The sequence below is a fragment of the Chiloscyllium plagiosum genome, unplaced genomic scaffold, assembly GCF_037043375.1.
Source record: "Chiloscyllium plagiosum isolate Xiang-an unplaced genomic scaffold, Cpla_swu_hap1 HiC_scaffold_48, whole genome shotgun sequence".
Classification (NCBI taxonomy): domain Eukaryota; kingdom Metazoa; phylum Chordata; class Chondrichthyes; order Orectolobiformes; family Hemiscylliidae; genus Chiloscyllium; species Chiloscyllium plagiosum.
Window position 1 is genome coordinate 17,808,657 of NW_028270186.1, and position 21,690 is coordinate 17,830,346.

Here is a 21,690-nt window from a genome sequence, read left to right on the forward strand (position 1 = left end):
CTCTCTTGCTATTCAACTAATTTGTTGTACCTTTATGAAAATTGTCTGTTTTTACCAGTTCATGCCCCCTCTATATTTTGGTTATGGCTGTGGAGGGTGTCAGTTTTATTAGGAGTTCCATCTAAATGGCAATCTGTCTTTTTTCTCATTGTGCATTTGTTTTGCATCTCATTTATTTGTTTCACATAATTTGATTTTTAAATTATATTACATTAAAAATAGAAATTTAAAAAACAATTAGCATTTATCGTCTCTGAGGTTAGTACATCCCCAGAAAAATCCTAACACAGGAGATGAATTCAATAAACCTAAAACCCAGATCTACACACAATTGACTTAATTATCTGAGCCACCTTTAATATCTCATGAATATCTTGAAATTAATATCACATCCACCAAAAAATATCTGCATATACAGAAAATTTAAAAAGATTTTTTTTTCACACAATGACTACTGTTTTTGAACCAACTCCTTTGTTGTAAATTGTATAAAGATGTTGCTTTTCACGCAGCATTAAAGTGAATGACAGCTGTGATATTGGTACAGTCATGATGACTGTTCAGCAGGTCACAGAGAACCTGGTGTAAGTGTGTTGCTATGTATAATTCAGTAACACTGGTGTTTCTCAGCTCTTCTGAGAAGTTGCAGAATGTTCTAAAGGGGGCAGAGGATGAACAGCCAGAGGTCATTGTGCACATTGTTACAAGTGATATAGGTAGGCAAAGGGATGGGCTCCTGCAAAATGATTACAGGTAGTAAGATAAGTTTAAAAAGCAGAATCTGAAGGGTAGTCCCCTCAGGATTACTCCCAGTGCCACGTGCCAGTGAGGACAGAAATGGAGAGATAGGCAAATGAATGCTTCACTGAGGAGCTGGTGTAGGGGGCAGGATTTTCAGTTCTTGGATCTTTGGGATCCTTTCTGGAGTAGACATGACCTGTACAAGAGGGACAGGTTGCATTTGAACCGAAAGGGGGAGCAATATCCTTGCAGGGAGATTTCCTGGGTAACACTAGCAAGGTTTAAACTAATTAGGCAGGGGAAAATACATTACTCATCGAGAGCATGTTTACTGTTCAAGGTGGCCAGGGACACAGTAAAGGGAGGGAAAAGACTTTTGGTTAAAGTGCGTTTAAAGTGAATGGTGACAAAGGCCTTCACCATGCTTGCTTACATCGCTCAGAGCACTGGATGTAAGAGATAGGATGGCTTGTTGGTGAGGCCACATTGGGAGTGCTGTTCAAGTTGCTCTGCTGTAGATCTTAAACTAGAAACAGTCCAGAAAAGATTTACAGGGATATTACTTGGAATGGGAGGTTTGTGTTATAAGGAGAGGTTGGATAGGCTGGGACTATTTTTCCCTGGAGCATATGGGCATGAGGGGTGACCTTTAAAATCATGAGAGGCATAGATAAGGTAGATAATCAACAGGTTTTCCCCAAGGTAGGGGAGTCTAAAACTAGAGGAGATACAAAAGGGTTCAGAAAGGCAGCTTTTCACACTTGGTGAGTATCGGGAATGGGCTGCCAGAAATGGTGATGGAAACCAGTACAATTTCATTATTTCATAAACATTTAGACAGGTACATTGATGGGATAGGTATGGAGGGATATGGACCAAAGGTAGACAAATGGGACTAGTTTCATTGTGAAAAGTGGGGGGGCATGGGCATATTAGTCCAAAGGGCCCGTTTCCATGCTGTAGACCTCTAGGTTGTCAATTGTTTTGCTGAAGGACCATTTAAAAGGTACTTAAAAGAGGAAGCAAGCTGAATTTCAGTACCACGTACACTTGGTGAAAAAACTACAACGTGTAGAACAGTACTGATGTGTTCAGATAAGTCTCCATTAAAATTAGGGAAATGTATTTTTCAAATATACAAAAGAACAAAAATGGTCAAAAGGTATGCGTTCATCAAAATGGAATAACAACGCAGTACTCTGTCATTTCATCACCTCTGTGTACTGCTTTTATATTCAAATCATGTGATGTCCAATATCTTTACTCACAGGTTGTGAAATGTAGGGAAGAAGAGAGCTCTTTCTCTTCAGTGCTGTGGTATTCCTACATTACACACTTAGAATCTCTTGTGCTTTTTTTTTCAAAAATTTAATAATTGGTCCTTTTTTTTTTGCGTGCTATTCAATAATTCAGGAGTCAGTGTCGATGCTCATTCATCTCTTTGTTTTTTACATGAACAAAAGTGCAGGGTTCCAGGAAAGCCACTGTACTTTGGGAAGGAGGTTCTGTACGTGGCATTTGACTCCCAAGATATCAGTCCTCACTTCAAAAGTGAATGTAGAGAATAATCCACACCATTCCTCAGCTGAAAAAAAGAAAACGTCTGCAATTAGTGGCCTGGGGATAATTGCTGCGCTGAAGTCTTCCACATCATTTGCCTTCCAATGTTTTGAAATCCAGAAATTCATAGTAAAAGATTACCCTGCTGATGCCTTAGCAACCATTGATGGGAGAGAATTCGCTTTGGCAACCATTGATGGTAGAGAATTCGCTTTGGCAACCATTGATGGTAGAGAATTCGCTTTGGCAACCATTGATGGTAGAGAATTTGCTTTCTTCCCGCTTGCCAGCCTTTCCAACCTGGTCAGTATAGTGGTGTTCCAAAGGTATTTCAAACTCTAAAGATGGGAGGTGGCATTTTACAATGGGTCTGGATGGATCTCCTTCTCGCACGGTCCACACAGACATCTGCCATCAGCTTTGCACTGTCAACAACACGAGGCAGTGATGCATCAGCTGAACTTCAGTAGTGGTGGGCCAAAGGGTACTGTAGTGTTCTCACCCCACTGGGTGAGGGGCAAGATTCTCAGTTGTTCTCAAACAAGGAAAGAAGATCATCATTGCTGTTGTTCGGCATGTCTGGAGGTCCTAGGTAGGACAGCAGTTCATCTGGGTTTGTGATGTCTGGAAGAAGCTAGGAAACGAGGGAGAAATCAAGATCAGTTCAGATATCAATATTTTCAAGACAAATTAACTGAATTAAACAATAAGGTGGAAGCTATATATAATTACTCAGCTGGAAAAATATTAAATAAATTCTGGCCTTGGAATGCAGCTTTGCAAGAGACTGAAAAATAATAATGCTCAGATCACTTCTCAAGGTGAAACGAGTTGACCTTAATCTCTTTCCCCTTATATTCTCAAACATATTCTTTAAACTATTTCTTTAAGTGGCCTCCTACTCCACAATCGAGGTGCGGGTAAATTGTTTTCTCTGATGATGACGTTCACTGGTTGTCACCTCATCGTCAAACTTCGCATATGACATTGGACAAGCTACTGTGACTACCTAGTGCCCAGGGCTCCATACCCAGAAATGTGAAGGAATTGATAGATACAAACTACAAATTAATAGGAGTAAACCATTCAGGACCTCCAATCTGCTCAGCCATTCAGTAGCATCATGCGTAATCTGAAATCATAAGACGCAAGAGCAAAAATTAGGCCATTCAGCCCACGAGTCTGCTCCACCATTCAATCAGGGCTGATAAGTTTCTCAACCGCATTCTCCCACTTTCTTCTCGTAACCCTTCAGTGATTTGATACTCAAGAACCTGTGTTAAATATACTCAATGACTTGGCCTCCACAGCCTTCTGTGGCAGTGAATTCCATAGATTCACCGCTGAAGAGGTTTCTCCTTATCTCTGTTCTAAAAGATCTTCCCTTTATTCCAAGGCTTTGCCCTCAGATCCTAGTTTCTCCAACCAGTGGAAACATCTTTCCAACATCTATTCAGTATTGTGTAAGTTTCAATTTGATTCCTCCTTCATCCATCTAAACCCCATCAAGTATAGACTCCTCAAATGTTCCTCATACTTTAAGCTTTTCATACCTGGGACCATTCTTGTGAACCTCCTCTGAACATGCTCCAGGGCCAGTACATTCTTCCTGAGATATGGGACCCAAGAATGCTCCAAATGTGGTCTGACCTGAGCCTTATAGAGTTTCTGAAGTGCATCCCTGCTTTTATATTCATGTCCTATCAAAGTAAATGCCAACGTTGCATTTACCTTCCTAACTACTAATTCAACCTACAAGTTTACCTGGTGAGAATCCTGGATTCCAACTGCTAATTCTCTTTGCACTTCAGACTTCTGAATTTTCTCCCCATTGAGAAAATAGTCCATGCTTCTTCCTATCGACATGCATGACCTCACACTTTCCCAAACTCTCTCCAGTGTCATTTTCCAGCAGTCCAATTTCCACTTTTGCTCCACTTTTACCCTTTACATATCTAAAGAACTTCCCCAGTCTTCCTTTATATTACTGGCTAGCTTACCCTATTATTTAATCTTCTCTCTCCTTATTCTTTTTTTTGTTGCCCTCTGTTGGTCTTTGTAAGCTTCCCAGTCCTCTGGTTTCCAACTGCCCTTTGCCACATTATAAGGTTTCCCTTTTGGTTTTACACTATCCCTGACTTCCTTCGTCAGCCATGGTTACCTCATCCTTCCTGGACCATGCTTTTTTTTCCCTCAGGATGAATCTCTGCTGTGTCTCCTGAATTACTCCCAGAAACTCCTCCCATTGCTGTTCCACTGTCTTTCCTGCTAGGCCCCTCTCCTAGTCAATCCTACTCAGCTCCTCCCTCATACCTCTGTAGTTGCCTTTATTCAGCTGTAATACTGTTACCTCTGACTCTGCCTTCTCCCTCTCAAATTGCAGAGTAAATTCAATCATTTCATGATCCCTGCCTTCTAAGGGTTCCTTCACCTGAAGCTCCCTTATCTAGCCTGTCTCATTGCACAACACTAAATCCAGTATTGCCTGTTCCCTAATGGGCTCCACCACAAGTGGATCCAAAAAGCTATCTTGTACAAATTCCACAAGTTCCTTTTCTTGCAACCCACTACCAACCTGATTTTTCCAGTCCACTGCATATTGAAATCCCCCATGATCACTAGAACTTTGCCTTTCTCACATACCTTTTCTATCTCCTGGCATATCTTGCGCCCCAGCTCCTGACTACTGTTTGGAGGCCTCTGCATAACTCCAACTGTAGGTTTTTTTTAACCTTTTTCAGTTCCTCCGTTCTACCCACACCCAGATTCTACACCATACTTTGTTTCTTACTATTGATTTCATTTCATTTCTCACTAATAAAGCAACCCCACCCCCTCTGCCCACCTGCCTATCTTTTTGACAGGAATATTTAGCTCCCACTCCTGATCCCCTTGCAGCCACGTCTCCGTAATGCCCACCACGCCATTACCTGCCAAGTTCAATATGCATCACAAGCTAACTTACCTTATTCCTTATACTGTGTGCATTCAGATATAACACCTTCAGTCCTGTATTAACTGTCCCTCTTCTCATTGTCAAGTGTGCTTGAAGTTTGTTTGCTGACCTCTTTCCAAACTCTCTGTCGTATTTGTATCTGTGCTGGAGACTTTAATAACCTCTCCTGAGTTCCTCTTCCTTGTCATTTCTTTCCACGCAGTTGAATCCAGCCTTCTACTTTGTTTTACCCTTCCCTTTGCCCCCACTTCCTAGTTTAAATTCCTGACAACCAGCCTAATGTACCCTTTTCACCAGAATACTGATCCCAGCTCAAGATTTGGAGATGCCGGTGTTGGAGTGGGGTGTACAGTGTTAAAAATCACACAACACCAGGTTATAGGCCAACAGGTTTAATTGGAAGCACTAGCTTTCGGAGTATCGCTCCTTCATCAGGTGCCTGATGAAGGAGCAGTGCTCCAAAAGCTAGTGCTTCCAAACAAACCTGTCAGACTATAACCTGAAGTTGTGTGATCCCAGCTCAGTTCAGGTGGAGACCATCCTAGCAGTGCAGATCCCTCCTGTTCCAATACTGATGCCAGTACCCCTTGAAGAGGAACCCCTCTTTCTCACACCAATCTTTTAGCCACTTGTTCACTTCCCTTATTCTCATGTGCCAGTGCCAATTCGCACATGGCTTGGGCAGTAATCTGGAAATTATAACCTTTGGGAACCTGTTTTATCATTTGGCTTCTAGCTCCTGATAATCACCCAACAGCTCCTCTTTCCTAGTCTTGCCTATGTTGTTCGTTCCAGCATAGATCCTCTTCCTCCTCCCTCTCCAATATCCTTTCAAGCCGGTCATAGATATCCCTTACTCTGGCCATGTGGGACTCTCTATCCTGTTTACAAAGGATACCATCTATCCCTCTTAATTATGGGATTCCCTACTGCTACCATTTGTCTTTTTGCTTCCGCCTCTTGAATGGTCTCCTGTACCACAGTGGACTGGTCAGTTGGCTCATTCTCCCTGCAGCCCTTTTCCTCATCCACACAAGCACCGATACCTCGTACATGTTAGACAAAGTCAAGAGTTAAGGCTCCTCCGTTCCCGACTGCAGAATCCCTCAACCTGCCTCAGCTGCTGTCCCTGGCCACTGACTGAATTTGAAGTGCTTAATCTACCAGGTGTGACTGCCTCCTGAAACAGTGTCCAGGTCACTCTTCCCCTCCTGGATGTGCCGCAGTGTTTGAAGCTCAGATAACAAGCTCATCAACTCTGAGGCAAAGTTCCTCATGCAACCGACGCTGCAGATGTGGTCACAGCGTTTCACAAGGGGATCATGATGGGCGATGTTTCAAAAATGTTTCAGAGTTGGAGTTTGATCGCTGAAGGGATTTGGAACCAGTTTCACATCTGTGAATTCTACCAGAAGTACCAGCAGTGTTTTATTTCCCATGATTAAAATTGAAAAGTGTCACCAAGGATGGGATATCGCATCATACAGATGTAGTCTTCAACAAAAAAAAACAAACACTGATCAATAGGTGGATTGTGTGGAATTTGTTTAAGTCTAAATCATGTATAAATTAGTGAAAAGCTAATGGATCCCTAAGGGAGTCTGCTTAAATTTGAGTGCATTCTCATCAACTCTTCCCTCTGTCTCCAACTTCCTAGTCAATTATCTGGACTGCAGGCATGGTCCTGAGGCATTGCTTGACTATAGCAAATAAAGTTGCAATTGGGGAAATACTGGTAATTTTACGCCAATATTTTGGTTTAATATTTTTCAGCTGAAGAGCTATGCAGCACGAAGTAACATCTCAGAGAATTGTAGACATGTTCAACTTGGAAAATAACAAACACAATGCAGTTTTCAAGACCAAGTCTGAAGGAGTCAGACAGTTTTCACTGCATTAAGAATTCATGACCGTTTGGTTCATAGCAAAGATAAAGCCAGTCAGTCTTCCTGTCACCTGAATAGTCCTGCAGAGGTTGAGAGCATACAAGGCTGGGAAAAAGTAAAATGCCCCACACTTACTTCTAGAGAAGACTCAGGGACATCAGCTGCTCCTTGGCTGCTTGCCTGAGCTTCCATGATTGCAGATGGGTTGAAGGACAGTTCGCCACGTGAATGGACACCGACGCCTGTCTGCTGGAGCTGCCGTGGGTGCTGGGATGGGCTGCGATGGTGCAACGACTGAGCACTGAGGTGATGTGCATGGACTCCTGGCTGCACAGTCATGTGGGGTTGGTCCACTGTTCCAGAATGAGGAATCTGGGAGCAGAAGATGGAAACAATGATTTTAAAGAATGGAATAACATGCACATTTCTTTTCTCTCCAGTCCATGAACAAACACTATCTGTGTATTCCAGCCTTCAACACGGCTCATAACTCCATCATGCATTCTTAACCCCAACGATAAGCAATTCTCATGGTGGTTGATCCTGGGTGAATTTACCCTTCAGAACCATCAGCAAGGAAACTGCAGTTCACATATTTAAAAAATGCTGCAAAGATACAAGTGGGAAGTGGAAGTATAAGTTCAAAAAATGTAAAAGACAAACACTTCAGAGAAACAGGAACTAGCAGGAGTCAGCCATTCAGCCCTTTGAGGCTGTTACACCATTCAATGTGACCATGAGCTGATCACCCGACTCAGTCCCCTGTTGCTGCTTCCTTCTCTCCCTGCTACCCCCCAATAACCTTCAATGTCTTTAGCCCTAAATATTATATTGAACTCCTTGAAAACATGCAATGACTTGGCTTCAACTGCTCTCTGTGGTAGAAAATTCCACAGGCTCATATCTCTCTGGGTGAAGACATTTAGAGTCATAGAGATGTCCAGCATGGAAACAAACCCTTCGGTCCTACTCGACCAGATATCCTAACCTAATCTAGTCCCATTTGCCAGCACTTGGCCCATATCACTCTAAACCCTTCCTATTCACATACCCATCCAGATGCCTTTTAAGTGCTGTAATTGTACCAGTCTTCACCACTTCCTCTGGCAGCTCATTACACACACGCATTACCCTCTAACGTTGCCTCTTTGGTCCCTTTTATATCTTTCCCCTCTCACCCTGAACCAATGCCCTCTAGTTCTGGACTCCCCCAACCCAAGGGAAAAGACCTTGTCTATTCACCCTATCTATGCTCCTCATGATTTTATAAACCTCTATAAGGTCACCCCTCAGCCTCCAATGCTCCAGGGAAAACAGCCCCAGCCTGTTCAGCCTCTCCCAGTAGCTTAAACCCACCAATCCTGGCAACATCCTTGTAAATCTTTTCTGAATTCTTTCAAGTTTCACATTATCCTTCCAATAGGAAGGAGACTGGAATTGCATGCAATATTCCAAAAGCGGCCTAACCAATGTCCTGTACAGCCGCGACATGACCTCCCAACCCCTGTACTCAATGTTCTGACCAATAAAGGAAAGCATACCAAACGCCTTCACTATCCTATCTACCTGCGACTCCACTTTCAAGGAGCTATGAACCTGCACTCCAAGGTCTCTTTGTTCAGCAACACTCTCCAAGACCTTACCATTAAGAGTATATATCCTGCTCTGATTTGCTTTTCCAAAAATGCAGCACCTCACATTTATCTAAATTAAGCTCCATCTGCCACTCCTCAGCCCATTGGCCCATCGGTTCAAGATCCCTTTGTAATCCGAGGTAACCTTCTTCGCTGTCCAGTATCCCTCCAATTTTGGTGTCATCTGTAAATTTACTAACTATATCTCCTATGTTCACATCCAAATCATTTATATAAATGACAAAAAGTAGTGGATCCAGCACCGATCCTTGTGGCACACCACTGGTCACAGCCCTCCAGTCTGAAAAGCAACCTTCCACCACCATCCTACCTTCAAGCAAATTCTGTATCCAAATCGCTAGTTGTCCTGGCATTCCATGAGATCTAACCTTGCTACCAGTCTCCGATGGGGATCCTTGTTGAACACCTTACTGTAGTCCATAAAGATCACGTCCACTGCTCTGCCCTCATCAATCCTCTTGGTTAGGTAAAAACAAGGACTGCAGATGCTGGAAACCAGAGTCTAGATTAGAGTGGTTCTGGAAAAGCCTCTATTCCTTATGAAGGGCTTTTGCCCGAAATGTCGATTTTCCTGCTCCTTGGATGCTGCCTGACTTGCCGTGCTTTTCCAGCACAACTCTAATCTAGACCCCAATCCTCTTGGTTAGTTCTTCAAAAAAACTCAATCACTTCATCCCAGTCCTAAATGGCCTACTGGTACACTTAGACTGTGACCCCTGATTCTGGACTCTCTGGTCATCAAGGACATCCTGCCTATGTTAACCCTGTCTAGTCCTGTTAGAATTTGATAGGTTTCTATGAAGATCCCCCTTGAATCTTCTAAATTTAATTGAATATAGTCCTAATCAATCCAGTCTGTCTTCATATATCAATCCTGCCATCCCAGCAATCAGTCTGGTAGACTTTTGCTACACTCCCTACATCTCCAGAACACCCTTCCTCAGATAAGGAGACCAAAAGCTACTCCAGGTAATATTGCTGGGCAATCCCTGAGCAGGTAAGATGAGAGAGATGAATGTGTGGCTCAAAGATTGATGTGGGAGAAATAAGTTTCCATTCTTGGGGATCTGGCCTTGAGGCAAGTGGGTGTTTTGCTGTGGGGATGGCCACCAAATCTCCTCTGTGCTGGGAGCAGTGCTTTGGTGAACCAAATAACTCAGGGGGGTTTTAAACCATCTGGTGCAGAAGAGGGATAATGTGAAGGAAGATGAAAGGGAAACAGTAAGGGAATGGAGTAAAGATTTCTCAATGATAACCAGCATGTGGCAAAAAAAGTGGCAGAACAACAAAGATAATCCCGCAAAGATTTGAAGATTGGACAGCTTTAAGAATGAGCAAAGCGTGACTGAAAATTAATCAAACGAGAGAGATTAAGTCATGAAAGTGTTACAAAGTCAAAAGCATGTCTTCACTTCAAAGTAGAACCTGTCTTCTGAATTTTGAAGTTAAATTAAAGTGTAGCCTCAGCTACCTGAATGAAAAGGCTGTTTGAAAATGGATACATTAACATGATAAGTATCACCAGGGAACAGATACTGGGCACGCTATTATAATTAAAAGGCTAATAAGTTCCCAGAACCTGGGTCCATCTTGTGATACAAACATTGATCATCTGCTTTCAGGTCTGTCTGGGAGCTTGGGTTTTTATGTCTTTTTGGTTTTTGGATGTTCAGATAAAGGACAACCAATCTATCGTACTTAAATGGAGAGAGATTACAGAACACTTGTGGTGCAGAGAGATCAGGGTGTCCTAATACAAGAATCACAAGAAGTGAGCTTGCAGGTACAGGCAGTGATTAAGAAGGCAAGCGGAAATCAGATCTTTATTGCAAGTGGAACAGAATAAAAACATAGGCATATTTTACTGCATTTCAGAATACTGTGTATAGTAATGTGAAAAATGATAAAATTGCACTGGAAACAGTTCAGAGAAGGTCCACACGACTCATTCCTGGAATGAATCATTTCTCATGGAAACACAAAGATTAGATTACATTCTCTACAGTATGAAAACAGGCCCTTCGGTCCAACAAGTCACGCCAACCCTCTGAAGAGTAACCCTTTTCCCTCTGACTAATGAGCCTTACACGATGGGCAATTTAGCATGGCCAATCCACTCTAACCTGCACATCTTGGGACTGTGGGAGGAAACCAAAGCACCCAGAGGAAACCCATGCAGACACGGGGGAGAATGTACAAACTCCACACAGTCACCCGAGGCTGGAATTGAACCCAGGTCCCTGGCGCTGTTAGGCAACAGTGCTAACCACTGAACCAACAGTGCTAACCTACAACATCCTCCAGCACTATCCACAACTCTATTGACTTTAGTGTCATCAAATTTTACTAGCCCATCCTTCTATGCCCTCATCCAGGTCATTTATATTTATATAAATGACAAACAACAGTTGACTCAAAACAGATCCTGAACTCCCAGGATGAATATTTCCCATCAACCATCACCCTCTGTCTTCTTCCAGCTAGCCAATTTCTGATCCCAACCACTAAATCACCACCAATCCCATGCCTCCATATTTTGTGCATTAGCCTACCGTGGGGAACCTTATCAAACGCCTTACTGAAATCCACATCAATCTCATCCACCTGTTTGGTCACCTTCTCAAAGAACCCAATAAGGTTTGTGAGGCACGACCTACCCTTCACAAAACCATGGTGACTATCCCTAATCAACTTAATCCTTTCCAGATGATTTTAAATCCTATCTCTTATAACCCTTTCCAATACTTTACCCACAACCAAAGTAAAGCCCTCAGGTCCAGGGTTGTCTCTACTCCCCTTCTTGAACAAGGGAACAACATTTGCTATCCTCCAGTCTTCTGGAACTATTCCTGTAGGCAATGATGACAAAGATTAAAGCCAAAGGCTTGGCAATCTCCTTCCTGCCTTACCAGAGAGTCCTAGGATAAATCCCATTTGGCCCAGGAGACTTATCCATTTTTGCAATTTCCAGAATTGCTAACACCTCCTCTGTATGCACCTCAATCCCATCTCGTCTAGTAGCCTGTATCTCAGTATTCTCCTCAACCACATTGTCTTCTTCCAGTGTGAATACTGACAAAAAGTATTCATTTAGTGCTTCCCCTATCTCCTCTGACTCCACGCACAACTTCCCAATACTATGCTTGATTGGCCCTAATCTTACTCTCTTTGAGGAGAAAGTGAGGACTGCAGATGCTGGAGATCAGAGCTGAAAATGTGTTGCTGGAAAAGCGCAGCAGGTCAGGCAGCATCCAAGGAAAAGGAGAATCGACGTTTCAGGCATACCTGAAGAAGGGCTTATGCCCGAAATGTCGATTCTCCTGTTCCTTGGATGCTGCCTGACCTGCTGCGCTTTTCCAGCAACACATTTTCAGCCCTAATCTTACTCTGGTCATTCTTTTATTCCTGATAAAGCCTTAGAGTTTTCCTTGATCCTATCCATCAATAACCTCTCATGCTCCCTCCTGGCCTCTCTCAGCTCTCTCTTTAGGTCTTTCCTGGCTAACTTGTAACTCTCAATTGCCTTAACTGAGCCATCACATCTCATCCTAACAGAAGCCTTCTACTTCCTCTTGACAAGCGATTCAACTTCCTTTGTAAACCACAGCTCCTGTACTCGACAACTTCCTCCCTGCCTGACCAGTACATACTTATCAAGGACCCCGCAGTTTCCTTCCCCAACCTATACATCCTAAATCTTGCCTAATTGCATTGTAATTGCCTTTCCCCCAGCTGTAACTCTTGCCTGGTGTTATATACCTATCTCTTTACATCACTGAAGTAAACATAATCGAATTGTGGTCACTATCACCAAAGTGCTCACCGACTTACAAATCTAACACCTGGCGGAGTTCATTACCCAGCACCAAATCCAATGTGGCCTCGCCCCTTGTTGGTCTGTCTACATACTGTGTCAGGAAACCCTCCTGCACACATTGGACAAAAACTGAAGCACTTGAACTGTAGTATTCCCAGTCAATATTTGAAAAGTTAAAGACCTCTATAACAACTACCCTGTCACTCTCGTTCATATTGAGGATCATCTTTGCTATCCCATCCTTTACACCTCTGGAACTATTTGGAGGCCTATAGAAAACTCCCAACAGGGTAACCTCTCCTTTCCTGCTTCTAATCTTAACCCATACTATCCCAGTAAATTAGTCCTTAAACGTCCTTTCTGTGACCATAATACTGTCCTTGACTAACAATGCCACACCTCTCCCTCTTTCTCCATTTTCTCTGTTCTTACTGAAACACCTAAATCCCGGAAGCTGCAACATTCCGGTCCCTGCTCTACCCATGTCTCTGAAATGGCTACAACATTCAAATCCCAGGTGCCAACCCATGCTGCAAGTTCACCCACTTTATTCCGGATGCTCCTGGCATTGAAGTAGACACACTTCAAACCAATTTCTTGCCTGCCGGTGCCTTCTTGCAATCTTGAAATCTTAGTTCTGACTTCAGTACTCTCAACACTATTCTATACATGAACTACAATTTTGGTTCCCATCCCCCTGCTGAATTAGTTTAAAACCACCCCAAGAGCATTAGCAACCCCCCCCCCCCCCCCCCCCTCCCCCCCCAGAATATTGGTACTCCTCTGGTTCAGGTGAAGACCATCCCGTTTGTACAGGTCCCACCTTCCCCAGAAAGAGCCCCAATTATCCAGGAATCCAAAAGCCTCCCTCCTGCGCCATCCCTATAACCACATGTTCAACTCCTCTCTCTCTCTCTCTATTCCTCGCCTCGCGAGCACTAAAAGTAATTAAGGAGAAATTGGTGAGTCAGAATTCAGAGACCACATATTGAGACTGTGTATCAGGTTTTAGGCAATGGTTAAATAGAGTGGAGAAGTTGGCTAGACCATATTTAAAAATAACACAGCATATGATGGAACAGGAAGCAGACAAGAAATCAAAAACTCTTGATTTTGCTAATGGAGATAAGGTGTTAGTGTTACTTCCAGTGATAGGTGAACCTTGAAAAGCAAGGTTTAGTGGACCTTATCCAGCCGAAAGGAGGTTGAATGAGGTGAACTATTTGATAAGGACTCCAGGAAGAAAGAAATCTCACAACGAGTGTATAATGTGAGTATGCTCAAAAGGTAGTTTGACAGGTAGAGAAAGCCAAAGGAGACTGAGTTACTGGTTACAACACAGAGGGAAGAACCACGTTCAGAGGATTCTGAATTGGGCATTCCTCAAATTATATTGGACAAGGAGGAAGTTGTCAACAATTGTTATAAATTATTGAGTTACCTTCCTGAGAAAAATCAAAATGACCCGAAAGGGTTATTGCTATCACCTGGAGAGATAAGCTGGGAAGTACTCATCTAATTATGTATGCTGTAGATGTACTGTCCCAAGTGAGCAACATCTTTATAGGCATGACCCTCCAAACTTGGCATAGGTTCAAAAGGAGATTGAACGCATGCTCCAAGACAACATAATCCAAGTGAGTTGCAGTGACTGGAGCACCATAGTCATGGTGCCAAAATCATATGGTACCCAACAGTCATGTGTGGACTATCACAAAGTCACCGCCATTACAAAGACTGATTCGTATCCGATTCCACGTTTGGAAGACTGTGTTGAAAAGACGGGACAAGCAACGCATACTTCCAGTTTGGACTTAGAGGATATTGGCAGGTATCTTTACCTGAAACAGCAAAGACAATTTCATCTTTTGTAACGCCGAGTGGACTGTATCAGTTTAAAGTCAAGGTTAGAGTGGTGCTGGAAAAGCACAGCAGGTCAGGCAGCATCCAAGGAGCAGGAAAATTGACATTTCGCGCAAAAGCCTTCAGGAATCCTTGCTTTTGCCCGAAACGTTGATTTTCCTGCTCCTTGGATGCTGCCTGAATTGCTGTGCTTTTCCAGCACCCCTTCTAGACTCTAATCTCTAGCATCTGTAGAACCCACCTCCACCTGTATCAGTTTAAAGTCATGCCATTTGGTATGAAAAATGTGTCAGCCACATTCAAAGACTAACAAATAAAGTCATTCCTGCATTGTGTGGTGTACATCGACGACCTGGTGATTTTGAGTCACACATGGAAGGAACATTTGCAGCATTCCTCAAATTTATTCGATCGACTTCGGGAGGCAGGCCTGGCTAAGAGTGAATTTGCCAAAACCTGAGTCACCTTCCTGGGTCATGTTATCAGACATGGAGACATGGCTCCACGCAATGTGCAAGCAAAGGTTAGTGGGGAGTTTCCCCACACCATCGACGTAGACAGCGGTACCATGATTCCTGGGATTGAGTAGGTTTTATCGGAAATTCGGACCAAATCTTAGCAGTGTGGCTGCTCCACTCACTGAATTACTAAAGAAAGGGAAGAGGTTTCAGTGGATGGCAGACTGTCAGAAGGGATTTGTCAGCCTGAAAGCTGTGTTAACCAATGCCCCAGTATGAGCCACACATAATTACGCAAAGCCATTTAGATTAGATTAGATTCCCTACAGTGTGGAAACAGGCCCTTCGGCCCAACCAGTCCACCCAGACCCATTCCCTCTGACTAACGAACCTAACACTATGGGTAATTTAGCACGGCCAATTCACTTGACCTGCACATATTTGGATTGTGGGAGGAAACCCACGCAGACACGGGGAGAATGTGCAAACTCCACACAGACGGTGGCCCGAGGCTGGAATCGAACCTGGGGCCCTGGTGCTGTGAGGCAGCCGTGCTAACCACTGAGCCACCGTGCCGCCATTTAAGGTGGCTATCGATGCATGTGATGTGGCTGTCGGTGCTGCACTCTTTACAGGAAGACGATGAGAAGATAGAAAGACCTATTGGTAATTTCTCCAGGACATTGAACATTCATCAGCGGAAATAGTCAACAATCAAGAAGGAGCCCGTGAGCTTGGCATTGGTGTTACAACATTTCAACGTGTATGTTGCCACTAATGCGTCTGAGACAATCATGCACACTGGTCATAACCCTTTAAAGGTTTTGGAGAAAATTAAGGACACAAATTCTCTACTGTTTAGATGCAGCTTGTTATAGCCATTCAAATTGCAAATTATACACGTGGCAGGATGATTGCTGACGCATTGTCAAGACTTAGATGAATAAACGAAGGTGTTTGGTGGTGGGAATAAACAGACATATAGGATGTAGGAGTTCATGTTTACAGTCAGTGTAATGTATATCTGTTGTAGTGTACTAACTGAGTAAGATTAAGGGGTTTTAAAATGAAGCCATCTTTGTGTATTGATGGTTCTTTTTTTTAAGGGGTGATGATGCTGTCACTTCAAAAAGGTTATTGTCTTTTTCAAGAGAGGTTGTAAAGGCAGAGGTGCAGAAAAGTGTATTCTAACAATGGCAAAGGAGTGGCTAGTTCTCCCGGTTCAGGTGTTCTCTCGTTTCTTATCGTTGTGGCAGTGAGAAGCTGCTGCAGTGGAGAAAGGTTCCATGCTTCAGCAGATGGTTCCTGACTGGCTTTCTCTCTGAAATCTCTCCTGGGTATCTTTGAATTTACCTTTTGCCAGGAGGTGTGTTGATGGGATGTGACAGGAATTGGAACAGCTCTTTAGTTAAGCTGCTTGACCGAGTTAGTTGGGTTTTCAAATAGTTGTTATTCTCGATCCTGTTTTCTTTTGTTTGCGTCTGAACCCCGCAGTGTGTAAATACATTCTGCTGTGCTTAAAGCCGAGTGGTTTGACCAGCTGCATCACACCTGGAACATCCACTTCACATCTGCCTTTTGAGTGAGGAAAAAGCAAGGGTCTGGGCTGCCTTCTTAACATATTTTGAGGGCGGTCAAGCCTGGTCCATGTCTGCTACTGTCTGAGAGGGACACTTGTCTCCAAGAGCTGCTGGTTATTCAAATGACCCAGCAGCTCTCTCGTCCAGGGGGATTGTCATTGCTGGGAGTCTCCAGGAGTCTGGAACAATAGGAATCTCGTCAGGGTGAAGCTGCTGGGGGCGAGGTGGACTAGTGGGTAAGAAGAGACATGGAAATTGGACAACTACATTTTTTGAAGTTTGCGTCAAAAAAGACAGGGTGGGTTAAGGAGACATTCAGCACACTTGCCTTCATTGCTCAGATCTTTGAGTTGGGACGTCACGTCGAGGTTGTACAGGAATACTCTTCTGGAGTACTATGTACAGTTCTGCCCTCCCTGTTACAGGAAGAATATTATTAAGCTGGAGAGGGTTCAGAAAAGATTTACCAGGATGTTGCCTGGTATGGAGGGTTTGAGTTATAATGATGAGCTGGGACTTCCATCGCTTGAAGGTAGGAGGTTGAGAGATGACCTTGTAGAGGTTTATAAAATCATGAGGGGCACGGATAAGGTGAATGGCAGGCGTCCCCCACATCCTATACGTCTGTTTACTCCCACCGCCAAACACCTTCGTTTATTCATCTAAGTCTTGACAACCATCTTGAGGCGGGGGGTGATTTCAAGCCCAGGAGCCATTTGTTCAGGCGAGAGGAGAACGATTTTAAAAAGACATTGAGGGACATCTTTTTTTACACAAAGAGTGGTTAGTATCTGGCATGAACATCCTGAAAAGGTGGTGAATGGAGGTATGGTTGCAATGTTTAAAAAGCATTCAGATAAGTACATCGATAGGAAAGGTTCGGAGGGATATGGGCAGGTGGGACTAGTTTAGTTTGGGATCGTGGTCAGTGTGGACTGAAAGGTCTATTTCCGTGCTCTATGGCTCTAGTACTGGAAAGAGAGTGGGTCTCCACCACACATACAGTGCCTGTGAAATGGCTTGAGTGACCCATAGATTGGGGGTGGGAGTGAGGGGGGTAAACAATAGGCCTGGTTAAAATACCTGTGTGCGTGGACAACCCCCCAGCTGTACCCGCCAGGATCTGTGGGATTCAGCCCCGGCCCAGTATGTGCAAACTAACAGAGCCTTTCATCAAGCTTCAATGTCGATCAACACTGTATCGAAGTGAAAAAGACTGGTGACTGTTCTCGCTCGTTGACCTCCTGTCCAAGTGCCAAGAGCAGATTCTCCAGAACGCGGAGATTTCCAATGCAGCTGCAGCAGACTAAGTGGAAAGCCGAAGCAAATGTTGCAGGTTTAGGATTCTTTGGAAATGTTAAAAAAAAAATTCATGGATTGGGGGCGTATCACCGGCTGGGCCAGGATTTATTGACCTGGAAACGTAGGTCTTGAGCCGCCATCTTGAACCGCTGCAGTCTGTGTGGTGTAGGGAACCCCACACTGCGCTGCTCGGGACGGAGTCCCGGGATTCTGACCCAGCGACACTGAAGGAACGGCCGATATATTTCCAAGTCAGGACGGTGAGGGGCTCGGAGGGGAACCTGTAGGGGGGTGGTGTTCCCATGTATCTGGTGCCCCTTGTCCTTCCAGATGGAAGTGGCCGTGGGTTTTGGAAGGTACTTTTGCAGGAAATCTGGCAAGTTGCTACACCGGTAGGTAGTACACACTGGTGCTACTGAGCGTCGGGGGTGGAGGGAGTGGATGTTTGTGGATGTAGTGCCAATCAAGTGCTTTGTCCCTGGATGGTGTTGAGCTTCTCGAGTGTTGTTGGAGCTGCCCCCCATCCAGGGCAAGTGGGGACTATTCGATCACATACTCCTGACTTGGGCCTTGTCGATGTTGCGGAAAAGATTTGGTGGGGGGTCAGGAAGTGAGTTACCTGCTCTTGTAGCCACTGTGTTTATGTGGGGCTAGTCCAGTTCAATTTCTGATCAATGATAACCCTCATTGATTGTGGTGGGGGGATTCAGTCAATATAATTCTTGACTGTCAAGAGGGTGACGGTCAGATGCTGTATTGTTGTAGATGGTAACCCCCAGAATGTTGATAGTAACAGACCCTTGGGTACAACCAGTCCATGCCAAACACAATCCCAAACTAAACTATTCCTGCCTGCTTGCCTCTGGCACATATCTCTCCAGACCTTTCCTATTCATTGTTATGAAGTTGAAGACGTGTGCTGTACCTTTCAGAGAGAGTGAATGCTGATCTGAACTGAGAGCTTGCAAGCACCTGTGTATATGACTAGCTAGCAGTCTCTGAGTGTACTGGAAAATTGAAAAAATGTAACATTTGGCTGTGAAATGGATACTTTAGTTTTGGTTGCTGTTTGACAGCAATTCAAATTTAACAACTCAGTTTAAATTATACCCCAGGATACTAAAACCCAACCAAGTTTGAATTTATTGTTTTGCCAACATCGAACCAATGAGACCACCCGATGCTGGGGATATAAAAATGCAGGCATTTTGAAAATTGGAGACAGAGCAATTGCCATCAACACAGATCCAAGAAATTAAGGAAACACTCTCTCTCAAAGATACCTTTTCATGTGAAATGTATTTGCGGTTTAAAGGAAAGATGACGACCCAGGGAGATCTTCAGCTGAAGGAAGACAGATACCGGAGATGACAGCGGCTGTGTGGTTTTGAAATTAAGTTGATGTAATCTTAATAAGTGTTTTATTGGAACAGCATATTGTTATAGAGTTAGAGGCAGATAATAAGCAGTTTAGAGAAAGGGAGGTTTAGAATTGTGAATAATTGTCGTTTAATGTTCACTTTCAGAGTTAAAAAATAAATTGATATATTTTCTTTAAATAGTGGAATTTGGGAGTTCTTGGTCACTCATATTTTAACAGCTTTATGAGATGAGGTGAGCTTTTCTGGGTGTATGGTTTAATTGGACAGGAGGGTTCACCGAACTGTCGTAACATCATGTTCCAAGTTCTACATACTCAACTTTGTTTCTGTTGCCAGTGAGGCTACCCACACCTATGGAGCAACTGATGGAAGGTTCATTCCAAACTGCAAAGCCTTACCTGCTCCAGCACAGAGTGGGCGAGGGGCTTCTCAGGAGCCATATTTGAGACGTCAGCCAGGTACGGCATGGGTGGTCCGTGCGTAAACTCATTCACGGATGTGTTGGCATGGGGAAAATCTGCCAAGCTTCCCTGGCTAGCATAGACAGCATCTGTTGAACATAGAGCGCGGTAGTGTCACCTTACTGAGGGCATCATTTGGAGGCATCGTAGAGCAAACACACACAGAACCAAATGCGTGTTATTCCTCTTCAAACTTTTCAAACTGTGCTTGGGACTGGGGATTGTGAATTATTTAACGCCAGTCAACTTCCAGACAGCAAACAAAATTCTGGGATGGGGTAGGGTGAGGGGGTGAAACAGCGGGGCTGGGGGAAATGGGCTCTTGAGCAAATCGTAGAGTCAGACAGCACATAAACCCATCTAGTTCACTCATGTCCTCGAGGGAAGGAAATCTGCCGTCCTTACCTGGTCCGGCCTACACGTGACTCCAGAGCCACAGCGATGTGGTTGACTCTCACCTGCCCTCTGAAATGGCCACTGAGCAAGCCACTTAGTTGCATCAATCACTAGAACGTCACAACAAAGGGATGAAACCGGGCGGACCACCTGGCATTGACCTTGGAACCGGAAAAGATGACGGCAAAAACACAGAGAGCCCCGTGGACCACGCAAACTCCTTGCCAACGTCTGGGGTGGGGGCTAGTCCCGAAATTGGCAGAGCTGTCTCACAGTCTAGTCATTCTTACGGAATCAGAGCTTACAGATAACAGGCCAGACACTACCATTACCATCCCTGGATTAGATTAGATTACTTACAGTGTGGAAACAGGCCCTTCGGCCCAACAAGTCCACACCGACCCGCTGAAGCGCAACCCACCCAGACCCATTCCCCTACATTTACCCCTTCACCTAACACTATGGGCAATTTTAGCATGGCCAATTCACCCTAACCTGCACATCCCTGAGCACTATGGGTAATTTAGCATGGCCAATCCACCCTAACCTGCACATCCCTGAGCACTATGGGTAATTTAGCATGGCCAATCCACCCTAACCTGCACATCCCTGAGCACTATGGGTAATTTAGCATGGCCAATCCACCCTAACCTGCACATCCCTGAGCACTATGGGTAATTTAGCACGGCCAATTCACCCTAACCTGCACATCTTTGTGACTGTGGGAGGAAACCAGAGCACCCGGAGGAAACCCACGCAGACACAGGGGGAGAACGTACAAACTCCACACAGACAGTCGCCCGAGGCTGTAGTTGAACCCGGGTCCCCGGCGCTGTGAGGCAGCAGTGCTAACCACTGAGCCACTATGCCGCCTTGTATAAAGGAAAATATGTCGAAATCAATCATCAATTTCCGTGCTTTCAGTGGGAACAGAACCTCAAGCTCACCATAAGTGACCAGAAACACACAAAAAAAAAGGAACTTTCATTTTCAGTGCACCATTTTAACTTTCAATTTCCAAAGTGAATGACAAGGTTCAATTTAATAAACTTTCATGACGATATGTTTGCAATATTCTGAAAGTAACCAGGAAGTTTCTTATTCTTCGGCAAATGTAATCAATTAACGGGTGGCTCGGCTCAGTGGTTAGCACCGCTGCCTCACGGCGCCAGGGAGTCAGGTTCGATTCCAGCCTCGGGTGACTGTCTGTGTGGAGTTTGCACATTCTCCCCCGTGTCTGTGTGGGTTTCCTCTGGTTTCCTTCAGGGATGTGTAGGTTAGGGTGGATTGGCTGTGCTAAATTACCCATAGTGCTCAGGGATGTGTAGGTTAGGGTGGATTGGCCGTGTAAATTACCCATAGTGCTCAGGGATGTGCAGGTTAGGGTGGATTGGCCATGCTAAATTACCCATACTGTTCAAGGATTTGTAGGTTAGGGTGGATTGGCCATGCTAAATTACCCATAGTGCTCAGGGATTTGTAGGTTAGGGTGGATTGGCCGAGCTAAATTACCCACAGTGTTCTGGGATCTGCAGGTTAGGGTGGATTAGTCAGGGGTAAATGTAGAGTAATGGGGTTTGGGCGGGACACTCTTCGGACGGCCAGCATGGACTCATTGGGCCGAAGGGCCTGT

At 44.3% G+C, this 21,690-nt stretch overlaps 1 protein-coding gene across 3 annotated transcripts in view; it reads right to left on the minus strand.

The window, feature by feature from the left end:
* LOC122542986 (zinc finger MIZ domain-containing protein 1-like) overlaps positions 1 to 21,690 on the minus strand; it is a 92,300-nt gene continuing 70,610 nt past the window's right edge. For all 3 annotated transcript variants that reach the window (XM_087984390.1, XM_087984389.1, XM_087984388.1), the window contains exons 17-19: positions 19,599 to 19,750; positions 7,279 to 7,515; positions 1 to 2,935 (exon numbers count right to left, since the gene is read on the minus strand). In XM_087984390.1, coding sequence (XP_087840516.1) covers positions 2,828 to 2,935; positions 7,279 to 7,515; positions 19,599 to 19,750 — 497 coding nt within the window. In that variant the 3' untranslated portion in view covers positions 1 to 2,827. The remainder of the gene's footprint in view (positions 2,936 to 7,278; positions 7,516 to 19,598; positions 19,751 to 21,690) is intronic.